At 38.3% G+C, this 24,520-nt stretch overlaps 1 protein-coding gene across 8 annotated transcripts in view; it reads right to left on the bottom strand.

The window, feature by feature from the left end:
* sema4d (sema domain, immunoglobulin domain (Ig), transmembrane domain (TM) and short cytoplasmic domain, (semaphorin) 4D) overlaps positions 1 to 24,520 on the bottom strand; it is a 145,306-nt gene that overhangs the window by 28,609 nt on the left and 92,177 nt on the right. For all 8 annotated transcript variants that reach the window (XM_052019966.1, XM_052019965.1, XM_052019962.1 and 5 more), the window contains exons 4-15: positions 18,423 to 18,568; positions 15,982 to 16,044; positions 13,186 to 13,284; positions 13,004 to 13,097; positions 12,027 to 12,128; positions 10,341 to 10,492; positions 8,972 to 9,147; positions 6,447 to 6,603; positions 5,715 to 5,937; positions 3,889 to 4,001; positions 2,057 to 2,229; positions 504 to 556 (exon numbers count right to left, since the gene is read on the bottom strand). In XM_052019966.1, coding sequence (XP_051875926.1) covers positions 504 to 556; positions 2,057 to 2,229; positions 3,889 to 4,001; positions 5,715 to 5,937; positions 6,447 to 6,603; positions 8,972 to 9,147; positions 10,341 to 10,492; positions 12,027 to 12,128; positions 13,004 to 13,097; positions 13,186 to 13,284; positions 15,982 to 16,044; positions 18,423 to 18,568 — 1,551 coding nt within the window. The remainder of the gene's footprint in view (positions 1 to 503; positions 557 to 2,056; positions 2,230 to 3,888; positions 4,002 to 5,714; positions 5,938 to 6,446; positions 6,604 to 8,971; positions 9,148 to 10,340; positions 10,493 to 12,026; positions 12,129 to 13,003; positions 13,098 to 13,185; positions 13,285 to 15,981; positions 16,045 to 18,422; positions 18,569 to 24,520) is intronic.

The following is a 24,520-nucleotide window of genomic DNA, read 5'->3' as shown; positions in this document are numbered from 1 at the left end:
CGAGACTGACCAGTGGAATGGACAGTCTGCCCAAACATCAGTCTACTTCCAATTCTTACTTCTTCTGATCAAAGTACCAATTATCCCAGAACGCAGTGTGGGAAATGGGTGGGAACGGACACACCACATACTGAGCTCGAGGGTGGTATGGCATTTCAGCTTCAAGTTTCTGTTCATTATTTAAATGTGATTTTCATTTCTAGTGCTTCTTCATAATTTATTAGGTTTATGGCAGTGACTGCAGATGGGAATTATCAGGAAGCTCTGCTTTTTGAATGCACAAGCACACTTACATAAAATAATTAGTCTCTAATTAATGGATCTTTAGAGTTCAACTAATCAAGATTAGGCCATCAAATATCAACACAGAATGTTAAACTGTTAATGAAGAGCACATCATCTTCCAGCAGCAGATTGATGTACAGATTACCTCCTGATATGTAGAGCTAGTGACAGATAAATGACATGCAGTTAATAATGAAAATCAGCAGTTGTTCACATACCATCTTTGGTTCTGCACACAGTTGCATTTCCATTCAGAAACTGCAACAAATTACTGTGGAAAGAAAACAATATAGTCAAAAGTTGGAAGCAAACAGTATAAAACATTTAAAACAATCACTGTTTAAAAGCATTTTGTGAAGAAAATAGTACTCTGCATCTATAATGAATAAAAGCCTAGCATCCAGAATGCTGGATGCCACACATTAAGTCTGTCAGTCATTCACCCAAGCTTCACAATTATATTGAACAAAATAAACATGGGTATTTTTATAACACCTCTGAATTTTAGCAAGGTAATATCAAGTTCAGTCACTAAGAAAGACTTTAGCTTATTAACAAGCTGTGAGGCTAACAAACAGCCAAGTGCTAAGCCCCAGGTAATCATTCTTAGCAATGTTGGTTTGAGAAGAAAAAGTTAAATAGAAGATTATTGAGAACTGACTTGCTCATCAATAAATAATGGCATGGAATATTTTTTAGATCCACCCGAGAGGGTAGAAAAGATATTAATTTAACTTGATTTCATTAAAAAAACTGACACCCCTGCCTTACAGCAAAGTCTGCCCTCAGAACTCCTGACGTGGGCTTGAGTCAATAATTTTCTTCTGATTAAAGAGGTGAAGGAATTATTGACTGAGCTTCGGCTGAATCAATGTTCAAATGAAAATAATGCATAACAGGCAAGTACCTACTTAAAATGCATGTTGGAAACTTTAGAGGAGGAGGTTTCCACTGTACCAGCCTGCTGCTGTATTCGGAGCCGACAGCTAGATTTGAAATTTTGCCTTGGTCTGGAAATTTCTAATTGTTCCTGACAACTCCTAGAGTTTAGATGCTAAAAAAATCTATGCGGCTATTTCATGATAAGAGGGAAATTCTCACTGATTTTCTGCCTACTAGGATGTGTGGTTTTCACTCTGCTACAGTGGGACCATAGAATCCAGAGTAAAGGCAACAAAAACAAAAATGATATGGAGGATGATGATAAACCAGAGCCAAAAATTTACAAATGGCAAGATGCAGATAAGAGCAAAATAATTCTTCCTCCATACAAGTTAAAGCATTAGATACATTTTGAGATTTCTGTTTTTGCTGATGATTGCTCAAGGTTCAAAGCAAATATCTATGAAGCAGCTGAACATCAAATGTGCTTGCAGTCTTTGACGTTAGTCAATGAGCCAGGCATGGATGATGGCTAATGACCATTTGTTCAAATGCCAGCTACTGTGAATATAGCAGGAGACCAAACTTCATTCAGCAGCAACACTAATAATAGCGTCTGCAAAAAGTACAATTCAGCAAGAACGAATAATCATATTTGTGCAGAAAGTGTTTTTGAAGAACAAAATAATTACATTTTAAATACGAAATCCATAATACAAAAATCAAACCAAAATAACCAATTTGAATTAACCTTTAATTATGGTTACATTTGGCTTCAAAGCAGGACCACAATGAAGATCACACCAACTAGTACACTAGCATACACATAAAAAAACCCACATGAAAACTATTAATAAGTCACTTAAATATTACTTTGCATTCAACATACTTCTTATGGTCATTGTTCTTCATAATCCAGATGCAGCTTTTATTTTGGGGATCCCACGCACAATAGGGATCCCTTGCCAAAATGCAATCTGTGCAGGTTTTGTATTTTTCACAGAAAGCGACAGGAACTTGAACAACTCCTGAATGAGACCCTGCATAGATGTACCTTCTGTCCTAGAAGTGGAAAGTTTGAAGATTAATTCATGTGACTAAGCAAATTAAAAGTTTTTTTTTGCTGCAATGATGTTGAATCCATCAAATTCACATCAACCACTGTTAGAAATGAACCAAGGTGCTACAGAACATTAACCTTGCTAAAAATCAAAGACAGCATCTCACTGAAATTCAGTGTTCTGTACTGGAGAGATGGTTTTCAATCTACCATTAGTTTGGAACCTTTCAAAATAATTTTTAATTACAGTTGTCCCTGAAATGAACTGAACTGTCAGTGGATCAAAGTTGACATTCACCACCACCTATTTCCATCTAAACCAACATTTCTCCAACTTCTATCGATCATCCTTCCATTTAGATTGGTGTTAAAAAATTTAATTAATGGCCCAATGGAACTCTGTTGGATGAAACTACTATCCTATGGTCAAATAATCCAATTTCTGCTGCCTCCCAAATCCATAAAGCTGCATATCTATGTAGCTTTTTAATTCTGCTATATTTTGTTTACTAACCGAACAAAAATAAAAAGTAAAAATCACTGTTTTAAATTTCTTGTTTTATGCAAGAAATTTTTTTAAGCACCTTTGTCATAGTTAAAATCCCAGCTCTGGAAGCATAATTGGACAAAATTTGACAATGTCAAATTATCAGGACAAGTGGTCCAATGCATGGTCAGAAAGATGGAATTAAAGGTGCATCTTAAAAAGTGGATAAAGCTAAAGATTAAGAAATATTTAGGGAGAGAGCTCTGGAATAAGTGCCCAAAGGAAAGGGCACAAGGCAAGGGAAACTGAGGACACTACAGGCCAGGATAAGAAAGCAGAATTACTCCAAGTTGTTTCATACCAATCATTATTAAAAGATATTTTGGACTGTTTAAACTGGCAAGCTATTAACCCACTGTCAAAAAAAAACATCAGAACCCCATGATTTCAATTTCTTTACGTGTGACCCCTGCATTATGGCTGTTCAGGTTATGGAAATTCGCTCTCATGGGACTCACAAATCACTAATCAGAAATTTGAGATATAGAATAAAATTCACTCTCACAGAATGTGTGGGGAGAAAAAGTAAATAAATCAGCACAATTATCTTCAACTTACATTTCTTGATGCATGCACTGACGTGGCTTCGCATAACAGATTATCACTGACTTATACGAGATGAAATTTGTTGTTTTGCAGTACAGTGCAAAGACATAAAATTACTACAAATTACAAAAAATAGTGCAAAAAAAAAGCTCTTTTGATCCAGTCGTCAGTATCTTATTTGCAGAAGTACCAATTAAATTCATTTTTCTATGTCACACCGTGAGGAATCCATTCGTGCTAATTTCTTGTTTATATGAACTTATTAGCAAATTTTCAGGTGAATGAAGTTGAAGTCTTTCCTCCTCTATTAGGTTCCAGAAAAACTAAAAGACTTGCTTATTGGAAGGAACTATTCATATTGAAGGTTTGACAGTTTGCAACATTAAATGTTTGCAGTAACAATCCAATTTGTGTCAATAACCCCTGTGCTTTGTTGCAAAATTGTTTTCATCCTTTTTTTGCTAAAAGCACGGCAGAACCAAAATGATAAAACGGTAGTATGGGTTCCAGTGCCAGAATATCTTTAACAATTAGTTGGAGACAAACGTTAAAAGTAATTTACAATTACCTCTTTGGACAAGAGTAATGTCTGTACAGGCTCAGAAACAGAGAAAATATGCAGTTCTTCAATTATATGCATTTCATTATCAAAGTTAACTGCTTTATGCAACAATCCTTTATCTGAAAAAAAAACATACATTAGAATATCCGGTTTAACTATTCATCAAAAAATCTTTTACCATTAGACCATAAGGCACAGGAATAAGCTATTCAATCCTTCAAGCCTACTCCACCATTCAACTGATCCAACTTTCCCTACCCATATTGTCCGTAATCCTTTTCTGGCTTCAAGTTCTCTTTCCCAAACAAAGGAACATTTTATAAACTGATGCAAATTTAATGGCGTACAACATAACAAGTTAAAATTTGCCATTTGTTGAGACAGTTCTTTTAAGGACTTGGACCCAGCATAAAAAAGTGAGCAAAAGGCAGATTTGGGAAATATTACTCTCCCTAGCTGCTGGCATCCAAGAGGTCTTTTCCAACTAATATAATCTTCAGCTATGCCCAATATAGAGTTGGAGATACAAGAAACTGCAGATGCTGGAATCTGCAGCAAAATACAAACTGCAACCTTCATTTAGTCCAGATGAAGGGTCTTGACTGGAAACGCTATTTCACTCTACAGATGCTGCTTAATCTGCTGAGTTTTTGATCCAAAATAGAGTTCCTGAGGCCAAAGGCTGAATGTGTAATATCTTCTCCAGAAACCCCCACAATCCTCAAATATCTTCAATAGCAAATCAAATAGCCACCAGATCCAAAACTACAAATTCATCAATTCTAACATCTTCATAAGTGGCTTCTGCATCTCACACCTCAGTTCCTCATGCCACAATTTAGGAAAGCTTTTTTTTGAGAAAAAAAATCACCAGGGTGATGTAAACTCTCCAGTACAGTTTCTTCCACTATTCACAATAATAGATGACACGGCAACACACAAATAAAAGTCAAATATTTATGACAAACTTTCTTACTCTCCCTTTCACATCTATTCTTTCTTTCATTTTTACTATTGTAGCATTAATTTTATGAAACAATATTCCAGTTTTTTGTTGTTTATACTTCAGCCTACATTTTTCTTTGTGTTTCAAAGGTTGGTTGCTTCTGTCAATTAAGTGCCAAAACAAGGGTGACCCAATTTACTTGTGTGCAATGAAACACTGAGGTGTAACTGAGAGCAATAAATCTCCCCCAGGAAATGGTGTCATCTGTACAAATAAACCAAAACTAGGTTGTTTGATACAAATGACCACTGTTCTGGTAGCAGTACAGCAAAGATTATAAAAATCAATACAACCTCAAGTTACCTCACCCAGCTTGGGGAAGCATCAGACAAAACCAAGTTATTCGTTACAATTCCCAAAATAAAAATTTCTGTTCACGGCCTATTCATTAGGTTGGGTATTTTGACATACCGATATTCTCTAAGCATTGGCTTCTTTGACTTTCCAGCAGATTTGAAAGTGCGTGGGCTGTTCTCCACCAGCTAATAGCAATCGGTGGCATAGATGGAATCAAAAATCAGTGGACAAATACATTACAAAATTTAGTGACAAGAATTCTTCTGGCAGAACTTGGTGACTTAGAGACACAGTCAGAGAGATACAGCATAGAAACAGGCCCTTCAGTCCAGAGACCATCAACCACCCATTTACACTATTCCTACATTGTGTTTCAACCAGCCTTGCAGACTGTGAATTACAGATCATTAGGCCTCTAACTATGTCAAGGTTAAAAGAGAATAAAAATTGTTGACAGATGCACGCAGGGAATTCTACCATGAATGAAAATAATACATTCATAAAACATTTAAATGTTACAAATACTCACCTGTACCAATAAACATGACATCATACAGGAGGTTATCAAGTGCTCTAACTCTGTCCACAACAATCTGTATATAGTTGACATTTTTCTTTACCAATTTAGGGGCATTTCCAATGGGGTTAACTGTATCTGCCATCAGAGGGTGATCCTTAACAAACTGGAGAGTTTTGTCTGGCAACATGAGAGAGTTACTGAAATTCAAAGCTCTTGCCTCATTGGTTATGCACTGGAAAGAGAGAAAAGTAATTGAATGAAGAAAGCAATATTTCAACATCAGCAACTTACACTCTTAACTGCAGGGATCAAACAAGAAATTGCTTTGTGGAGGAAGAACTGGTTCTTAACAATCTGTCCAGATGATGAAGTGGTGAAAGATATATTGGTTTTAAAATTAGTACACTTCACAATTACTGTATTGTAGAATCTCTGGTATACACATTTTAAAAATGATGGTACGATAGCAAAGCATCCAATAATACGTCTGCATATTGGCATGAATTATTCATACTGCTGACTTCCTTAGCTGAGGGATAACTGTGTTCCACAAACATATTTATTAAAAACGTTGAAGATGGCAAACTATAAAGTTGTAATTTAACAGCCATGTCACATTATTTTGTTTCCCCATTGTTTGAGTACAACAGTGGAACACTATACCTTATTGTAAATCACTGGCAGACACACTGCTTGACTTGTAACAACCTGGACTGAAGTGGAACAGTCAAGACTACTTACCGAGCCAGGACGTGGCAATGGAATCGTTCCTCCAAATCTGACCCACTTTACGTGGGACTGGTCAAAGGTGGCACCTTGCATGAACTTCCCTGTAGAGAAAACATCCTCCACTTTCGACATGTTAAAGCTGCAAACTGCTGACACTTCCAAATTACTCCTGACAAAAAGGTACAAAAAAAAGATATTACAAGATTGTACTGAGGCTGTGCATTTTAGCTTTGAGATGTAGCCATCATATTTCTAGTCCATACTTGCAAATGGATGGATCAGACTGTTTAAAAAAGTAGCTCAATGACACTTCTGCACTTTGACAAGAATTTTGACACACGAGGGTAGGACTTTCACAGTGAACTGTAGGGCCCTGGGGAGTGTTGTAGAACAGAGGGACCTAGGAGTACAAGTACATGGTTCCCTAAAAGTGGCGTCGAGGCAGCAAAGGAGATCCAACACCGGACCAGAGTACTTGAAACAAACTAGTATTATCAAAATAATATTAATAATATATCATATTGTCATTTCTCAATCATTAATTAGGCCAGAGAAACAAATTATTATCTTTACATATGTTTATACATTTTGGGAGTAGAGTACTTGCAGTCAAAATCAAGAACAGTAATTTGATTACATGTGCACATGCAAGACCAACCTCTGCCCAAAGTAATCAACACTGTAATCTAAGATAGCTCCATAAATACTGCACATGAACACGTGTCCATTGTTTCTACAGCAACAGCAGAGTCTGAGTAAATCAAACCACGCCACTTCTCTTTACCCTACCTTGTCAAATTTAGTTTGTATTGGCTGATAAACCACTTCAATTCATATCCAGGTGCCAGATAGTAATATGACCTAGTGTCACACTCTTTGTAGGAACTAACCATCCAAGCTTTCAAATATTGTGCTAATTTGTTGAATTGGTTCATGTCAAAGATAAAGGTTCTTAGACCCTAAATGTTAACTCCTTCTCTATCCACAAATGCTGCATGACCTGTTAACTATTACCAGTATTTTCTGTTTTTGTTTCAGATTTCCAGTATTTGCAGTTTCTTTTGAACTCTTGTTCTTCATTTAGCTTTGAATTTTTAGATGTCTAATCACAATAATTTCACAGTTCATTTCTGATGGCAGCCAAGAACAGATGTGAACAATTACATTCATCCAAAGTGACACTGCTCTAGTTACTTATTTACTCTATATACTTCCCACTGCTGATATACATCATGCTCAAGAGAGAATTTAGTACAGGAATTGCTAATATCATCAATACATGAAGTTGCAGGGATAAACATTTAAAGTACATCTTTAGTGCAAGGAACACAAGTGCTGAAAACAAAACTTTCCATTAAAACTAAGAGCGAGCAGGAATGTGAAGAAACTGATGGAAGACTAATGACGACTTCGATGTGACTCGCAAATATTTCGATCAGGTTTGAACTATACAGAGGAATGCTTATTAAATGCTATCTAAGCACAACAACCAAGCCAGACAGACCTACTAGTCAACATTGGGTGAACCTACTAATATATCGAGTAAAAACCAACAGGCAACACTAAAATATAAAGAGGCAAATCTGTTGCTATGAAATCACTGGCCAGTTGCCTTTGACCCAACGATTGTTCTAACCTAGCTCCGTGCTGCCCAGCACTTCAGCATGGGGCGTCTTAGCATAGGACTCACGCAATCACAGAAGCCATTGAGCCCTCATGCCCTTTCCTGCAGCCTCCTCTGCCACCCCAGATACTCAGGCTTTTAAAGCAGGCAGGTCAATCAAATGTTTGTGAATGACTTCGACATTCATTCACCAACACCTGGCACACAAAATGATTATGTTTTGTTTAAAATTAAAAATATTAGTATGTTTTACATTTAAAAACTAAAAACATAGAACATTACAGCACAGAACAGGCCCTTCAGCTCACAATGTTGTGCTGACATTTTATGCTGCTCTAACCCTTCCCTCCCACATAACCCTCAATTTTTCTATCATTCACGTGCCCACCTAAGAGTATCTTACATGTCCCTAATGTGTCTGCCTGCACCACCTCCGCCAGCAAAACATTGCCTTCACGTACTAAAAATCAATTTAAATCTTTACAACTACCTTAAGCAAACAAAAACATAATTACTTGTCTCTTTCCTGGTAGTCTTCTCTGATTTATCTGAATGGGCACTACTAGGCTTGTGCATTTTAATCTGGTGCAGGCTCAGCAGACTGGCTTCTCAACCTGTGGAAAACTACACTGCCTAGTTGAACTTCGCAAGTCATCCACTGGAACAGCATGGGGCTGGGGTGGAGGTGGGTGGGTGGGGGGAGGGAAGGGCAGGGCAGGGAGAGAAGAGACACACAGCTGGCAACAGAGAGGCATAAGGTACCACCGCTGACTTGTGTCAGCTCTGCAAATCAGGACTTTTGTGGGGAAAATGGGTAGGTCCTGGCATAAGCAGCATTGCTGAATAATACTATTTCAAAAGGTATTTAAACTTTTAATATTGAAAAACAAGGCAACAGAACATAGCTACTTACCACTGTGATGTAAATACACCATAAAACACGGTCTCCTTCCAATTTGGCGTTTTCAAAACAAATGCATCCTGAATGACATTGAAGACGAAATCAGACTCGGGAAGAGAACAGACCAGTCTAGCTTTAAGAAATGACGTCCATCTTTTCTGCAGAATTCTTGATCCTCCTTGGTCACCCTGAATTTTATTAAATTGGATATCAGTATTTAAGTTTATTGCACATTTCCAATAGATTTATAACACATGCAGGTATCCAATAACTGTTAAAAACCCTCCCTGAATGAAAACAAAAACATTTCAAATTCACAGGCAATCAATGTGCATTTGATGGCAAGTGGTCTTCCTTAGATGATACTAGAGGCAATGGGATTTAGAATCAGCATTGAGCAGATGGAGTTCCTTGATTTACTTTCTCTTACAATCAATGATTATTTACAGATGACATCACTACCATTTAGCTCACACAATCGGACAGTACAGGCAGATCCACTGTCTTCATTATAATTAAATGCAGCCATTAAACTGCTAGCCATGGCTATCTAACACTTAAAAGAATTTCAGAAATCAATGTTAGGCTCAAAGAACTCATTCTTGCAACAGCAACCCAACAAAGCACTTCAACACAAGCCAACACAGCATTTTTCATCAAAATAACAGCGAGACTAATGGCAATCACAGATTTATATCCAATTTTCCCAAAAACTTCAGATTATGGCAGACACATAGTCAAATGATTAAATCCAGTATCTGTTATCTGAGGCATGAAATGCTGATCAAGTTACCAGTGAAATGCAGTGGACAGCTTGAAGTTGTTGCATCTGCAGATTGACACAAATGAACTCACTACTGAAAATTTGGTCTTGCCTGGTTCAGGTCAAATATCTTTTTAAACAATGCGATCAGTATTAATTACTACCAAAAGAAATCTGGAACTAAAAATAAAGTATTGCAATTTATACAGGCAGGTCTTATTTGTCCCTGGAGATTTTACAAAACATCAAATTAAAATTTTAAACTTTTTCTTCCTTAATTTAATCTTTCCTTCCCGATTTCTCACTCTGTACACAATTCACCCACAGTAATCCAGTTCCTACCTATTCAACTCACTGTCACACAATCTGGTAGGATTGGAGATACGTAGACTGCAGACATAGTGGACTGTAAAGTGAATGCATTAAAACATGAAGATGCACATCAAATGCTGGGTGACATTCATAGACTGCCACAGACAGTGTAAATAAGCCCTATTTTACATAGCTTCAGTGATCACAGCAATAGGGACAGATTGTTTGCAATTGTTTTCCCCTTACTACTACTTGATCTAAATATTAGCACTTATTAAAATTGATGAAATAGTTGTCAGATCTTACCTTGCACACTCGAGCTATTCTTGGCACTAGAATTCGGCTATAGAACTCATATTCAATTGACACTTCAGTGAAGAAGAAGTAGACCTTATCATCACCACCGCCCAAATTAGTTTCACTCTCTCTTATCACGTCTGAGTAGACAAAACTTGGCTCTGTGGAAAAGCAACATGCAGATTCTTGGTGATAGAAATACCAGAAACATTTTGAATGTTCCATGATAAACAAGTACCAAAGGAAACACAAATCTCCAAGTTTATCCCAATTTTTCCAGGAATCATTGTTTGCTCAAACCGTTTTTTTTGCAGTAGCAGAGCATCTGGCATGCAGAGGAATACATTTAAGAAATTTGCCGACCCCCGCCCAACTATCAACATCCCTGCTAAGTTTTTGGATCACCAAGTCTGTCAGAACTGCATAATTCTAAATTTCCACCCTCAGACACAATGTCCAAGTCATCTCAGTCTTAAAGAAACTACATTTTCCTCTTCCACAGGTCTGGCCAACAGTTGATATGCTCAGGTTTAAGCTCTTGCCACATGAAGAAAATGTAGCACATAGATCACATTCAAAATATAACAGACTGCCTCAAGAGGCAGCATTCTTGTTTCTAAACCGAATATAACAACTTAGTTCCACAGACTCTCAAGAGTAAGTAAACAAGATTAATAAGCTCCTGCTGCACCACAGACATGCTGAATGTCCAAATAAGTTGCTTCATAAATCAGAAGAGATATTAAAATCAAAGTTCCAATTTAAAGTTCTTTTGAGACCTTATTCAAAGAGCAGGCACTTTTGATTACAATTTTCCTCCAGCAAATACAATACACACAATAAAAACTGCTCAGTCATCTTGACACAGTTTCAGAAATCTAAGAGGTGCAGAATACTCTATGTACTCTAGATACACTTCACTGCTGTTCAAAAGCTCCAACCGTTAAGGTTAAATGTTTCAATATGCTGCATAAATTAAATGTCACTCAAGTTAAGAACTTACCATAACAAAAATTAATGATTTGTAGGGCCATCATAGTTCGCATAGATTCACCGCTACCTAAAGTAACTAAACTACCAGTTATACACTTGGACTCTTTAACTCTGAGGGGGGAGAGGACTTTCCATCTTCTGGAAAACATACATTTTTCCTCAACTAGGACTGAATCATGAAACTAACTTCTTTTTAAAGGCCGCTGACAGCTCTACTTATCACAGAATGAACATCAGAACCTTGGAACATCTATTCCAAATTACCTCCATTATACATTAAAACCGCCAAGAAGAATTACTTAATTCCATCTCCGACCACACTGAACATGGATCCCACATGAAAATAACTTTGTGTAGTTATGTTTCTGGCATTTTGTTTTGCTTCATTATTCAACTTGTTTGGATTTTAACAGCATGTGGATTTAACAAAAGAAAAAGGAAACAACAACTGTACTGCTTTTCATAAACTCAGGATGCATAAATCACCATAGCCTGAAGCACTTCTGAAGTACATTCATAGCTGCAATGCAAGGAATGCAACAACCATTTTTCGTCAGGCCCCACAAAAAGCAATGAAATAAACAAGCAAATCAACTAATTTTGTTTGTTGTTAGCCAGGGCTATACAGCACTTGTTCAGTACTGATGTGCATGAAATGATGATCCAAAACACTGACTGGAATCTGCAATTCAATACACTCACCATTTAACCAGGGTATTGCATATTCTGTCCTTAAATGACCCCGAAGAATGACAGTCTCACTTCCTAGAAAATTGTATACTGTTCCCGAATAAAGCTCACGATCTGAAATAGCACAAAAGGATCTCTTAATACAAAACAGATAAACTTTGTAACTATACATGCTCTACATAGATGGAAATATTTTTAAATAATTTGATGTGCTCTGCTTTTCATTTTAAACTCTAGGACAACCACTTATATTTCTTTCACTGTATTCTTCTCATTTTTAACTGAGCTACGTTGCATAGCATGTAGCTTTCGATGAGGAAAGAGCCACTTTCTTACATGGATGAGAGGACTGGAGATTGTAAATTGTCCCTTTGATTGACATGGTTATGTTCATGGGTGTGTAGGATGCCAGTATTGTTAAGCACATTTTTTTCAATGTTAGGCCACAGTCAAGGATGCACACATTTGAGTAGCAAGTTATGGTCTTTGCTGCAATGTACCTTAGCTTGAATCTCAGCAATAGTTCAATACTGCAGCTCTGAATTCATGGCTCTCACTGACCGACATTGTAGACTTGGCTGAGCTCTCTCAGTAGTGCTGAGCTCGAACTTCGCAAGAAGTGACTGTGATCAAAAATTTCAATCCACGTAGAAAATACAAAGTCATAAAGCAGAGGAGCTTTTGTTTTTTTTTAAAAGAAGGAAGGCTACTCTCCAGCAAAGACTATTATTATCAAAGCACAAGACAACACAAGGCAAGCCTGGAGTACCAGTTGCCTTTCTCACTTCAATTACATTGAAATAATTCATGTTAATGACATCAGTTTGATTGGACTCAAGCCCAGTTCCACTGGGGGAAAACAACTCTTGGTTTCACTTTAGGAACCCCATTGAAATAAATACAATGAAGAAGGAAATGCCAATAGTATCAAGCAGATAATAATGTACATTGCTGAACAACAAGTGCAGAACTTACAATTGGATACTTACCAACCATTATGGAAGTGTATTTTTGAGCAGGGTCAAATGGACACTTGCCTTTGCCTTCCTCATTTCTCTGTTGCAGACTAAAATCCTTAAGTGACTATGAGTGCAAAACAAAGGGTCAAATAAGTTGCTTAAATTTGATGAAGTACAGTATGTTCTACCAAATGTTAAAAATCCATACTTACAAGGTAATCACAAGTTGGTTGAAATGCAAAAGTCCCACAGACATAGAGGGTTTCATCGTCAAATTCATGCAAGATTCGTATGTAGTTCAGACATTCAGTCTACAGAAAAATAATAAATGCATTGAGATTAATATAACTTGTAAATATTATGAGTTACATTCAATATGTTTACAGATCATTAGAAGTTCTCCTGCTCTCCAGAACCTTGTTTGGTCACTTAGCAAAGCTCCTGGAATAAACCAGAGCAGATGATACAAAAAGGAAAATAGAAAATGCTGGGCATGCTCAGAAGTCAGGTAGCATCTGTGGAGAGAGAAAAACAGGGTTAACATTTTGGATCAATGATCTTACAGCAGAACTAGAAAAGGTGAGAAAACAAGCATACATTTTTAAGTTGCTAAGAAGAGAAAGGGTAGAAAGAACAAAGGGAATGTCTGTGAAAGGGGGAGATCAATTTTGTTCAGTCGATACAAATGATATTGGTGACATCCAAGAGAAAATGATGAATGCTTATTAATCATAGCTGGTCTGTCTGGAAGAATGGCAACAAAAGGAGCTGAAGTAGAGAGAGAAGGGGGAAAAAAGTCCTGGAACTACTAGGCACAGAACAATTGCTTGAAGACTGAAATAAAAGAGAATGCTGAAAATATTCAGCAGATCATGTAGTGTCTGTGGGGAGAAAGAAAATTGAGTTAATGTTATAGAGTATGACCTTACATGAGAATGGTCACTTCTAGCACAAACAGGATAGGCTGGTTATCTGAAATTGCTGAATTCAATAGAGTCCCAAGACTTGCAACCTTGCTAAATGGAAGACGAGCTGCTGCTCCCTGAACTTATGCGAGCTTTCTTTGGAATAATGAAGGAAGTCAACAGGCTGAAAGATCAGAAGTTGAATGGAGAACTTAAGTGACAGATAACTGCAAGTTAAAACTAAGGTGTAGAGAAACAACTTCTCACGGAAGGTGGCATATTTCTGGAATTTTGGAGTATTGTGGAGGTTTAAGGAGAAGCCACTATTGCCGGAAAGTATAACGTTTAAGATTATAATAGTATTAAGTTTTAATCAGTCTTGAAACTGGAAAACACAGCTGCATAAACAAACAGCACTGTCTTTGAAGAGAGAAGGCTACAGGTTTACAATTGGAGACCACTAGCTTGGAAAGTAACATGATCACGAAGCATTCTCATATGCATATAATAAATATATAAACAATAGTGTCATCTTAATTGGCATCTATTAAACCAGGCATCACACATCTTGAGCTAAGATATTGCGAACCATTGTGACAAAGATTAAGGAAGGTTCCAGACTGGCCATTTTGCCCCTTAGCACATCAAAACATGGTAATAGGCATATTTGTTTTGTCAATCAGTACCTTGGTGTTTTGTGCCCAGAGAGTCAACCCTCACGATACTGTAACTAAAAAGGATTCAGAAACTTTTAGAATATTAATATAAGCTACACTGTCTCAACAAAGGTGCTTGAATATTCAGAGTTGGTCTAGTCAGTTAAGATGTGCCCCCACTGTAAATAAGTAATTCTATTGAAACATTTGTCCACGCCCAAAATATTGAAGTGCACTATGCAATTGTGACTATTGAAATTGTATTTAAATCACCAGTGGTTATCTTTGTGATAAAGAGTATAAAAACTTAATGTTCAGGAGAGATTCGACCACCAGGGCTCCCCAGTGTGTCTGTTTGTGCTGAATAAAGCCATGTTACGTCTGCAGCTCTGGTCTCTGCATGGCTCAAAGTCACACAAGAGGTTAGATCATCAGGTGTATATAAAGAGGAAGTTGATACAATTTTGGAAGACCTGGGCTGTGGGGAACTGGAACAGAAGAGGAGATGTTTTCTGGAGCAGATCAGGTAGGATCATATTGAATGGCTGGGGAGTGTCGAGGGACTGAATGGCCTGCTCCTATTTCCTCATGCACACGTTTTTAAGTTGAGGGTCACTCGGTCAGAATGTTCCTGACGAGAAGTCAGCTAATCTGCATTTGTTTTCTCTAACGCAGAGGGCACCACATTGTGAGTGCTGAATGTGATGAAGTAAGTTGGAGGAAGTCCTGATGAAGCAGTGATTCACCTGGAAAGACTGTTCGGGTCCCTGGATGGTGGGAAGAGGAAAAAAAAAGCCCAGATGTTACACCCCATGTTTGCATGGGAAAGCGCTACAAGAATGGGAGTGGTTGGCAGATATGGAAGAGTGAACTACGGAGTTGTGGAGATAATAGACCCTGTAGAATACTGCAAACAAGGAGGGAAGATGTGGAATCTCATTAAGGGTGGTGGAAATTACAGAGGATTGAATGTCTAGCCTGGTGAGGTGGAATGCGAGTACAAGGGGAACCTTTCTCTTGTTCTGTCGCAGAGCAGGGGGGGAGGGGTGGGGAGGGGATGTGAAAGCAGAAGTATGGGAAATAGAAAGTGAGAGCAGGGTGAAGACTGACAGGTAAGATAATGCAAGACACAGGATCAATATAGTCATTAATGTGCTGGAAAGAGGTGAGGGAGATGGCCCGAGTAGGACTGAAATAAGGACTGTTCCAAACATCGCACAGAAAGACTGTCAGAGATTGGCCCTTTGGTTTGGAAAAGGCAAGCAGAATTGAAGGAAAATTTGTTCACATGAAGAGTAGGTTTCACCAGCTAAGCTTAAGGAGGGAGATTGGGGAGTGCTTTTCAATAAGCAGCTAATAAGGTTACTTATAGCCTTTATATGGATTCTGTCGAATCACTTCATTCTATATCTCAGATATGTACAATCTGATCAAATGAAAAAATTACCTCTTTGGATTTCCCTTTAGCAGCACATTTACTTTGTTTTTCATCTGAGACTTTCCAGTAGACCTGAAAGAACAGGCACAACAATTTCAGCACTAACATACAACTATAATTGTCCAGAATCATAAGTTAGTGCACCTTTGGAGAGAGAAACAGCTAACGTTTCAGGTTGATGACCTTGCTGATGACCACACTGATGAAAAGTTACTAACGAGAAATGTTAACTATTTCTCTCTCTCTCTCCACAGGTGCTGCCCCACATGCTATACAACTCCAGTTGTCTTTTTTTATTTCAGATTTACAATATTTACAGTTTTTTGTTGTTAAGTCATTAAGTTGGTGTACAGGCATGAGGGATATTTGCCCTCTTTGTTCTAACATTCTATATAACATAAAAAGCAGCTTTGGTAGAACTGCATACAACACCAGTTGCGTCACTGCTCAAGTACTGCATACAATTCTGTTCACCACATTACAGGAAAGATGTGGTAGCACTGGACAGGATGTGGAGGAGATTTACGAGGACAACACAAAGACAAGTAAATTGCAGAATTGAGAAAAAACTAGATAAGCTCGGGTAATTTTCTTTTGAACAGATGAAGCTAACAGGAGGTTTTATTGGGATTTATAAAACCGAGGGACCTGGATAGGGCGAATGGAAAGATCTATTTTTCCCGTGCCACAGGGATCAAGAACCAGGAGGCAGAGAGTAATTGGAAGGATTAAGGAGTATGAGGAAATTCTTTTCACCCAAGAATGAAAGACTGCTAAAGACAGAAACCCTCATTATACTTAAAAAGCACTCGGGTGTGTACTCGAAGAGCCATGAGCTGCAGGAATAGGGGCCTGTGGCTGGAAGGTGGGATTAGGCTGGGTAGCTCTTTGTCAACTGGTACAAACACAATGGGTCAGCTGACCTCCTCTGATGTCATAAATGCACCAAGATCCTACAACAAAATAGTCACTGCCAAATCCAATAACTCAGGGAAATATTTGCCAAGAGTGGATAGACTGTGGATGCTGGTACCAAAAGTTCAAGACACATTTCAAGGGAAGCAAGGCAAGTATATGAGGGAGAAGAGAACAATATGATGATAGGATTATATGAAATAGGGTAGGAGGGGGTTTGACTGGAACATAAACAATGGCAAGGGCCAGATGGAATAAATGGCCTGTATCCAGGCCCTAAATTCTGTGCGATAGGTAACATCATGTGTGTACTCCTCAACTGAGATTGTTAATTACCTGAGTTATCAGATTAAAAAGAGAAGTCACAAACCCCTCACAGTGTTCACACCAAATAGGGGAGGCCAGAAAGCTGAGTCATAGTATTACAAAGATCTTCGGAATAGAAATGGTGCCAGATGACTAGAAAGTGATGAATGTATGCCTTCTTCTAAAGTGGGCAAGAAATAAGCCAGAAAATTATAGGTCTTATCTCTATTGTGGGAAAGCTACTAAATCCATTATAAAAGATTATACATATTAATGAATGATTAGAAACAGTTAAAGAGCTACTTAGGGGCAGCTAACATGGATTTATCAAGAGTCATGGTTGATTAATTTGACAGATTTTTTTTCATTAAAACAGCACACTGTTTAGCCAAAGCTAATGCGGTGGAAAGCACATGCATGCAGATTTCTCAAGATGTTTGCCAAGATGCTGTATACAAGATTGCTTTGAAATTTAAGGCATATAATACTAAATGCAGGGCAGAAGCAAAGGACGAGTTTAAATATGCTTTTCAATTAGCCAAGATGTGTGTAGTCCTGAAGAAGGATCCCGACCCGAAACATGGACCGTTTGCTTTACTCCACGGATGCTGCCTGGCCTGCTGAGTTCCTCCAGCATCATAGTGTTTTTCATCTAGATTCCAGCATCTGCAGTCCTTTGTTTTTCTAAGATGTGTGTAGTGTTGTGCACCAGGGTTCTAAGATGGGACCTGTTTTCTATTTACATCAAGAATTTAGACATGGGCAGAGGCAGAATATCAAGTTTGCCAATGAAATTAAGAAGGGACAGATCGGTGATAAGTGGAGTTTAATATATAAGAACAAGGGGTCGTACATGTGGGAATTGAGTATAACAACAATTAGGGGTGGAGCTAGCTACATCTTTAAAAATGTGGGCATGGGTAGGAGCCATAAAATAAATGTTGATTGATTGGGACCTTTTTTTTTCCATTGCTTTTGAATAAGTTTTTGCAACTGTAATCCCACTCGCCCAGACTAAACTCTCTGGAAGATGTACTCTAGCACTGCTGACTTTCTTGGAATTGTATTAAGTCACACTAAATTCAGAAGAGCGCAGAAATATGAAAGGGTTAATATTTCCTTAATGCAAGGTAAAGGGCACAGGAGGCCAAACTCTTGAAGAGTAAAAGCATCAATAGATGCAATAAGTTCGCTGAAGGTCAATCAACAAGAATATATTTAAAAGTTACCTCATGTTTTTTATCTGAAATGTCTGACATGTTCACAGCAAAGATGGCTTCCTGGGCACCCACATACAACACTCCTCGATCTTCATTAAGCAACAGTGTGGAATAATTTGACACCCCAGTGGCAGAGAAAGTGACCAAAGATACTTCTGCAAATAGTCACAATGAACATTAGTACCAAGTTTTAACAAAATGACCTCAAACTGAATATTCAGCACTGTATTTTAACATTTTGATAGACCAAATGGTGCTGTAGCTTAATAAACTATGCATCCACATCTGGACTATATGTTCAAATCTGATTCAAACAAAGCTTGTGGGGAGGGGAGGGAAAAATTGGATTTGGGGTTACTATGCAGCCATAATGATCAGATAAAACTTTCTTTCCCTTGTCAGTCCTAACTGAAGTCAGTTTTCCCTAGAGTCTGCCAGCTTTCTGTCCTTAGTTCAGCATATTTGACCTCACATAAAAGGTCATAGCTGTGAATAGCATGGTGATTGGGAAGTTCAGACTGGTAATGATTCAAGATGGTCTTCTGAGATTGAAATTCATGTTTAATGTTGAGAGAACCTTGCTTCTTACTCTTGTTGCAATTCATAAATGACTTCAGTAAAATTGAACATGGATTAAAATGGTGTTTATGAAAGGTGGTTTAATGTCTTCTGTTCCACCCTAGACAATCTGGCAATCATTTATTATTTTCTCCTTTCTGAAAGAGCAATTACGCTGATACAATGTGACAAGCATTAGATATAGTCAAATTCTGATATGGCCACATTAATTGTAGTCATAGATAATTTTGTAACCTGCATCTGCACAAAATTATATTTTCCTGTTCTAATACAATTTGTTGGTAATTACTTTATATTCAGAAAATATTCAAAATGCTGCCTGCAATAGTTGGTATAATAATACGAGGACGGGGGAAAAAAAAAATCAAACGCAGGGTCACTATTTATAACGAGAATCCAATTCTTTACCAATAATGCATTACTTTTCAGAATATTTACTTTGAGGAGAAAAAATGGAAAATTGGTTTATTATTGTCAGATGTACTGAGGTACAGTGAAAAAAAACTTTGTTTTGCATGCCATCCATACAGATCATTTCATCATATCAGTACATCAAGGCAGTACCAGGGAAAAGCAGTAACAGAATGCAAAATATAGTGTTACAGTTACAGAGAGTGCAGTGCGGGTAGACAGAAAGGTGCAAGGTCATGATGAGGTAGATTGTGAGGTCAAGAATTCATCTTATTGTACAAGACATCTTAGCCAGTTTTGTTTTCTCTTATAGGATGATCAAGGTTTTATTTTTTTCCACAACTTTAATAAGCAGGAATAGGTTTAAGCCATCAGCTCCAAACATTATACACCATTCAGTAATTGTCGATCAACATCTTAAACCCATCACTTCCTCAGATCAATCTCAGATTTCATTTGCTTTCACTTTGACATAGCTTTTGCAAGGGGAGGCCATGGGGAAACAGGGCATCAATGGGAAGTTCCAGATTTTCACCACATTTATATAAAAAAAAGTTTCCTGACATCACCCTGAAACAGCTTATTCTTACTGTAAGTTCGTTCCCAACTCCAGAGGAAACTCCACATCAACTACTTTGATTAACTTAAAATCAGCTTCCATCAATCATTTAAAATCAAGAAAATACAAGCCCAGTTTATGTAGCATGTTCTCTTAATTGAAATCTTTTAGATCTGATGTCATTCTGAGTCTGTGCCGAAACACCCCAAGCCAATGTATCCTCTGAGATGGCTTCCTTTTTCCTTAACCATGGCACCCCCTCTACCACAACTTGAAAGAACACTCATCACATCTGTATACGAGCTCTTACCTCATTCTTTCCTATCATCCAGGGAGCCAAACAGGCCATCCAGGTGAAACAATTCATTTGTTATTCTTCCAATTTGGTGTATTGCACTCTGTGCTCACAGTTGGACAAACTCAACAAAGATTGGGTGAATGCTTTGCAGATACCTCCTTTCAGTCCACAAAGGCGACCCCCAAGTTTCCAAACATCCATCACTAATTCTTCATCCCGCTCTCACACTAACCTCCATCTTTGCTTTCCAACAATGCTCAATACAAGTTTGAAGAACAACATCTCACCTGGCCAGTTTTTGATTCACCGGCCTCCAACATTAATTCTCTCCACAGATACCATCTGATCCGCTGAGTATTTCCAGCACTCTCTTTTATTTCACATTTCCAGCAACTGGATCTGCATCTCACAGTTCCAGATTTCTCGAACCACTTTCCTCTATCCACACTCCTCCAGAGGAAATAACCAGCATTCATTCCCTTAGTTTTATCTCTTTTCCAGCTCTGATGAAAGAACATCAACCTGCAACATTAATTCTGTTTCCCCACTCCACAGATGCTGCCTGACCTGCTGAGCATCATCTTTATTTCAGAATTCCAACGCCTATATTTTGTTTGTTCTCCAATATATGCTTCCTGAATGAATGTGGCCCTTCCATAACATTATACAATTCTTGAAATAAAACTCTCACTGCTTTACATCTGACCCTGGAGGTAACTTTTTTTTAAACATTTGCTCATTATCACCATTTTTTCTGAACTCCTAAATGTCTACTTTGCTCCATCTTCCTTGGGTCTAAAGCAGCGATTTTTAAATTTGAGCCGTGAACATCCTTTTAGTTACTAGTTTTAGTTGTGCAGTCCCACCCAAACAGAAACAGATACAGGCCATCCCCGGGTTACAAACGCCGGACTTGTGGACACCCCTACACACGAACGAGCTCCTGTAATATTATTAAATTCAAAAGTCCGACATACATACATATGTTTGTTCCTACAAACAGTAGAACTACTTTCCTCTCTCGCCCCAGTTTCAATAATTGTTCTTTATGTGCTTTGATGCCATTCATTACAATACTGTGGTGATATGATCACCATAATCAATTTTGAGTATTTTATGACTTACAGACAAAATAGACTGTAAAAATGGAACCTGTTACCCAGGGACAGCCTGTATATGCAAAAAGGCACTCTGGTCGTGTACCTTGCTAAGAGATACAAGAGGAACCAAAGGGCTGAGTTCTGATTATATACTTTGACATTTCAAGCCAACATCCAGCTAAAACCCTACTGTGTACATTTTAATAGATTCTTTGGTGTCTATCACATCGATATTCATGCAGCTCCTCTTGGATATCCTCTAATGAGGTTACTGCCTCAGTTATTAAAGACTGCAAAAAGTGTATGTTCTGCAGTGCATTTCCTTCAGAAAATCAATTCTCCAAAGTGGCTTAGAGAAGTCAAGTGAATCTTGATAAGTTGAACAATATTCAGTATTTTTCTAGTTCTGTTTCATCAATAGTATCTGTCATAAACAGGCATGAGACAATTTGAACTATTCTCAATGTGTGTTTTTCAGAGGTCTAGCTTGCAAAATTGGCGTCTCCAATTTCCTTTGCCCCACCACTAGTGATAAGGTTACTCATGGTAATAAGAGGAGCTTTTTTTTTGGATTTTGCAAGGTGAGGGGAGCATTCTCTCACACTGGTTGTTTCCTCCCCACCCACCCCAAACCCTTCTTCCTCTCCACCCCTCATCAGAAATCTCACCTCCTACTCTCATTCTCCCTCCCACTTATCCTCAACCCTGACCATACTCCCCTCCCCATAGATGATCCTGCTGCCCAGCAGATCAAATGGCAGCAGGAATCTCAACCAAAGATAAAATTAGCTGAAATCATGCCAAACTGTGTCAATTAGGATCTGGATTCATTCCCAGAGATGTGGTGTTTGGGGGAAGGCAATGGAGGGAGGAGGGATCTAACATTGGGTTCTGACAGAGGCTGGTCCAAAATTAATGATGTGATCATTAATTAAATTTACAAAAAATAAAACAGATTTCTTTAAAGTAATGGGGAGAGGCAATCTTATGTGAAAAAGCGAGGGCGATTAGTCCACAAGCACGCTTTAAACATTGCTGGCACCTCCACCATTTGAAGACCTCTGTAGAATTCAATGTGAGAAAATGTGATGTTGCACTTTAATCCAAACAAGTTACCACAGAGTAACAGGACTCGTGTGCAACTTCCTTCATATGGTTTTCCACAACTTCCAGTTCATATCACGCACACAAAATGCAAACCCTGTGCAGACTGCCAAATCACTGGTCAGTAGCACTTCCCTTTGCAAAGGTGGTGCCACTTGGTTCAATTTTAGATGCAGTTTGCTCCAGACAGTATTGTATCATGCAACTTCTCATATGAATATTTTGGTTTCCTCTTTTTAAAATTCAGAATCCTCAAGTTTTAATCATGTTCCTCACTAAACTCCTCAAACAATATAATAAGACTACAAAGAGCACCATTAACACTGCTAAATTTGCCTACATAATTCAATGATTGCGAGTTATAAATAATCCCAATTTGTAAATAATCCCAAAAGCTGACATTTCATAATATTTAACACTGGGGAGGAATACTTCATTTCTTGCTATTAAAATGCAAGTTCATGATGAGCTCAAACAACAGGCAACTCCATTACCCAAGAGGGAGTGCTTTTTAATACCAGTCAAAGATATTTAGCACTGACAGCCCAGAGAAAGAATAGAACACATTAGAACACTGTCTTGCACAGTGCAACAACTGTAGGTTCACATCCACCTAAAATATAGGTATTGGAAGTTAAAAGGAGTCACACACAAAAGGCAGGGGTGATCACTCCAAGTACCAACTAAAGTATTTTCTTACGATTCATTTTTCAGTATGTGACCAACCTGAATTGCCCTTGAGGAGATGGTGTTGATGAGCCACTGTCCTGGACCACTGAAGATCTCATCCCAGAACACTGCTGGATAGCAAGTTCCTGGATTTAGATCCATGAATATGAAGCAACACAATGTTTTTCATTCTGCTGTACTCTGAGTTTGTCATTTTATAACTGAAATATGGATTTAGAGCAAGAAATTCCAATGTCATATCTCTGGCCACAGATATTGGGAGGATGCGCTAATTTGGGCCAGAATTGGAAAACTATGTTAGCTTGTATGGGCTCTGGCCCCTCAGTCAGCTGCTAGAACAACATGAAACCCAACAATAAGTAGTACCAGCAACAAGCATTCCCCTCTGCACTGGCCAGGAACAAGGGAGTCACTACATACATGAAACACCACCTCAAGTTGATGTGATCACACATCTCAAGCTCAAACTATTGTTATGAGTCAGGTTGCTACTTGGTGAGTGCCCCTTTAAGGACAGTAGTGTGTGTGGGGTTTTATCTGACTACTGCGAGTGAAAACAAAACTATAACTGGAGCATACTGGCAGTTGCACAGAGAGCGAGAGCGAGAGAGAGCTCGAGAGTGAGCGCGAGCAACAGAGAGAGCTGGTGGCACTGACTGCCAGTCTGTATCTATGAATTAAGAACAATAGCTGTGACTGTCACTATACAATCCATGCATGGATTTTTGGAGCAATCTGTAGAGTCCACTTTGTCGTGAACCTGTACTGGAAAGCAGGTATATTGTGGGCAGCCACGTATCAAGTGCTCTTGGTGTGACAGATAATTTGGAACAAAACAATGGAGATCTTCAGCGATTGAGGTGTCGTATGGGTTCCATCGTGGAACTTCTAGAATTCGTAAACCCCTTCTCTCTACACTCTACTGTGGTTTTCAGAAGTCTTTGCTCATCGTATTGCTTCATGACTTGCTGAACTGAACTTTGAGAATTGTTCCTAGACTTGGGGGTTTAGGAACTTGCCACACACATACTTCGAGTTTATTTTGGGGTCAGTGTTTACTATCTAACATTTTTATTTCTCTTATTATTACAAGCAGTTATTAATAAATAGATTCTAACATTTATAACATGGCTCGTTGTGTTTCTATTGTTGCTGGTAGGTAACACTATAAAAATAGGGTTGTGGATTTGAGGTGAGGAGTTAAGTTGCATTTTCCATAGGAGGCACCAAAGTTATAGTGGAGTACCAGTAGCTACTTGATTGTCCCATAAAAGACAACTAAGTCTTAAAATTGAAGCCCTGTGTGTGGTGACACTGAACAGCTGTGCACCAAGAGAAAAGGCGGCAGTTTATAAGGGGATAAAGA

The sequence above is a fragment of the Pristis pectinata genome, chromosome 7 (assembly GCF_009764475.1).
Source record: "Pristis pectinata isolate sPriPec2 chromosome 7, sPriPec2.1.pri, whole genome shotgun sequence".
Classification (NCBI taxonomy): Eukaryota; Metazoa; Chordata; class Chondrichthyes; order Rhinopristiformes; family Pristidae; genus Pristis; species Pristis pectinata.
The sequence above is the reverse complement of the archived record's forward strand: the minus strand, read 5'-3'. Positions and strand labels throughout refer to the sequence as shown.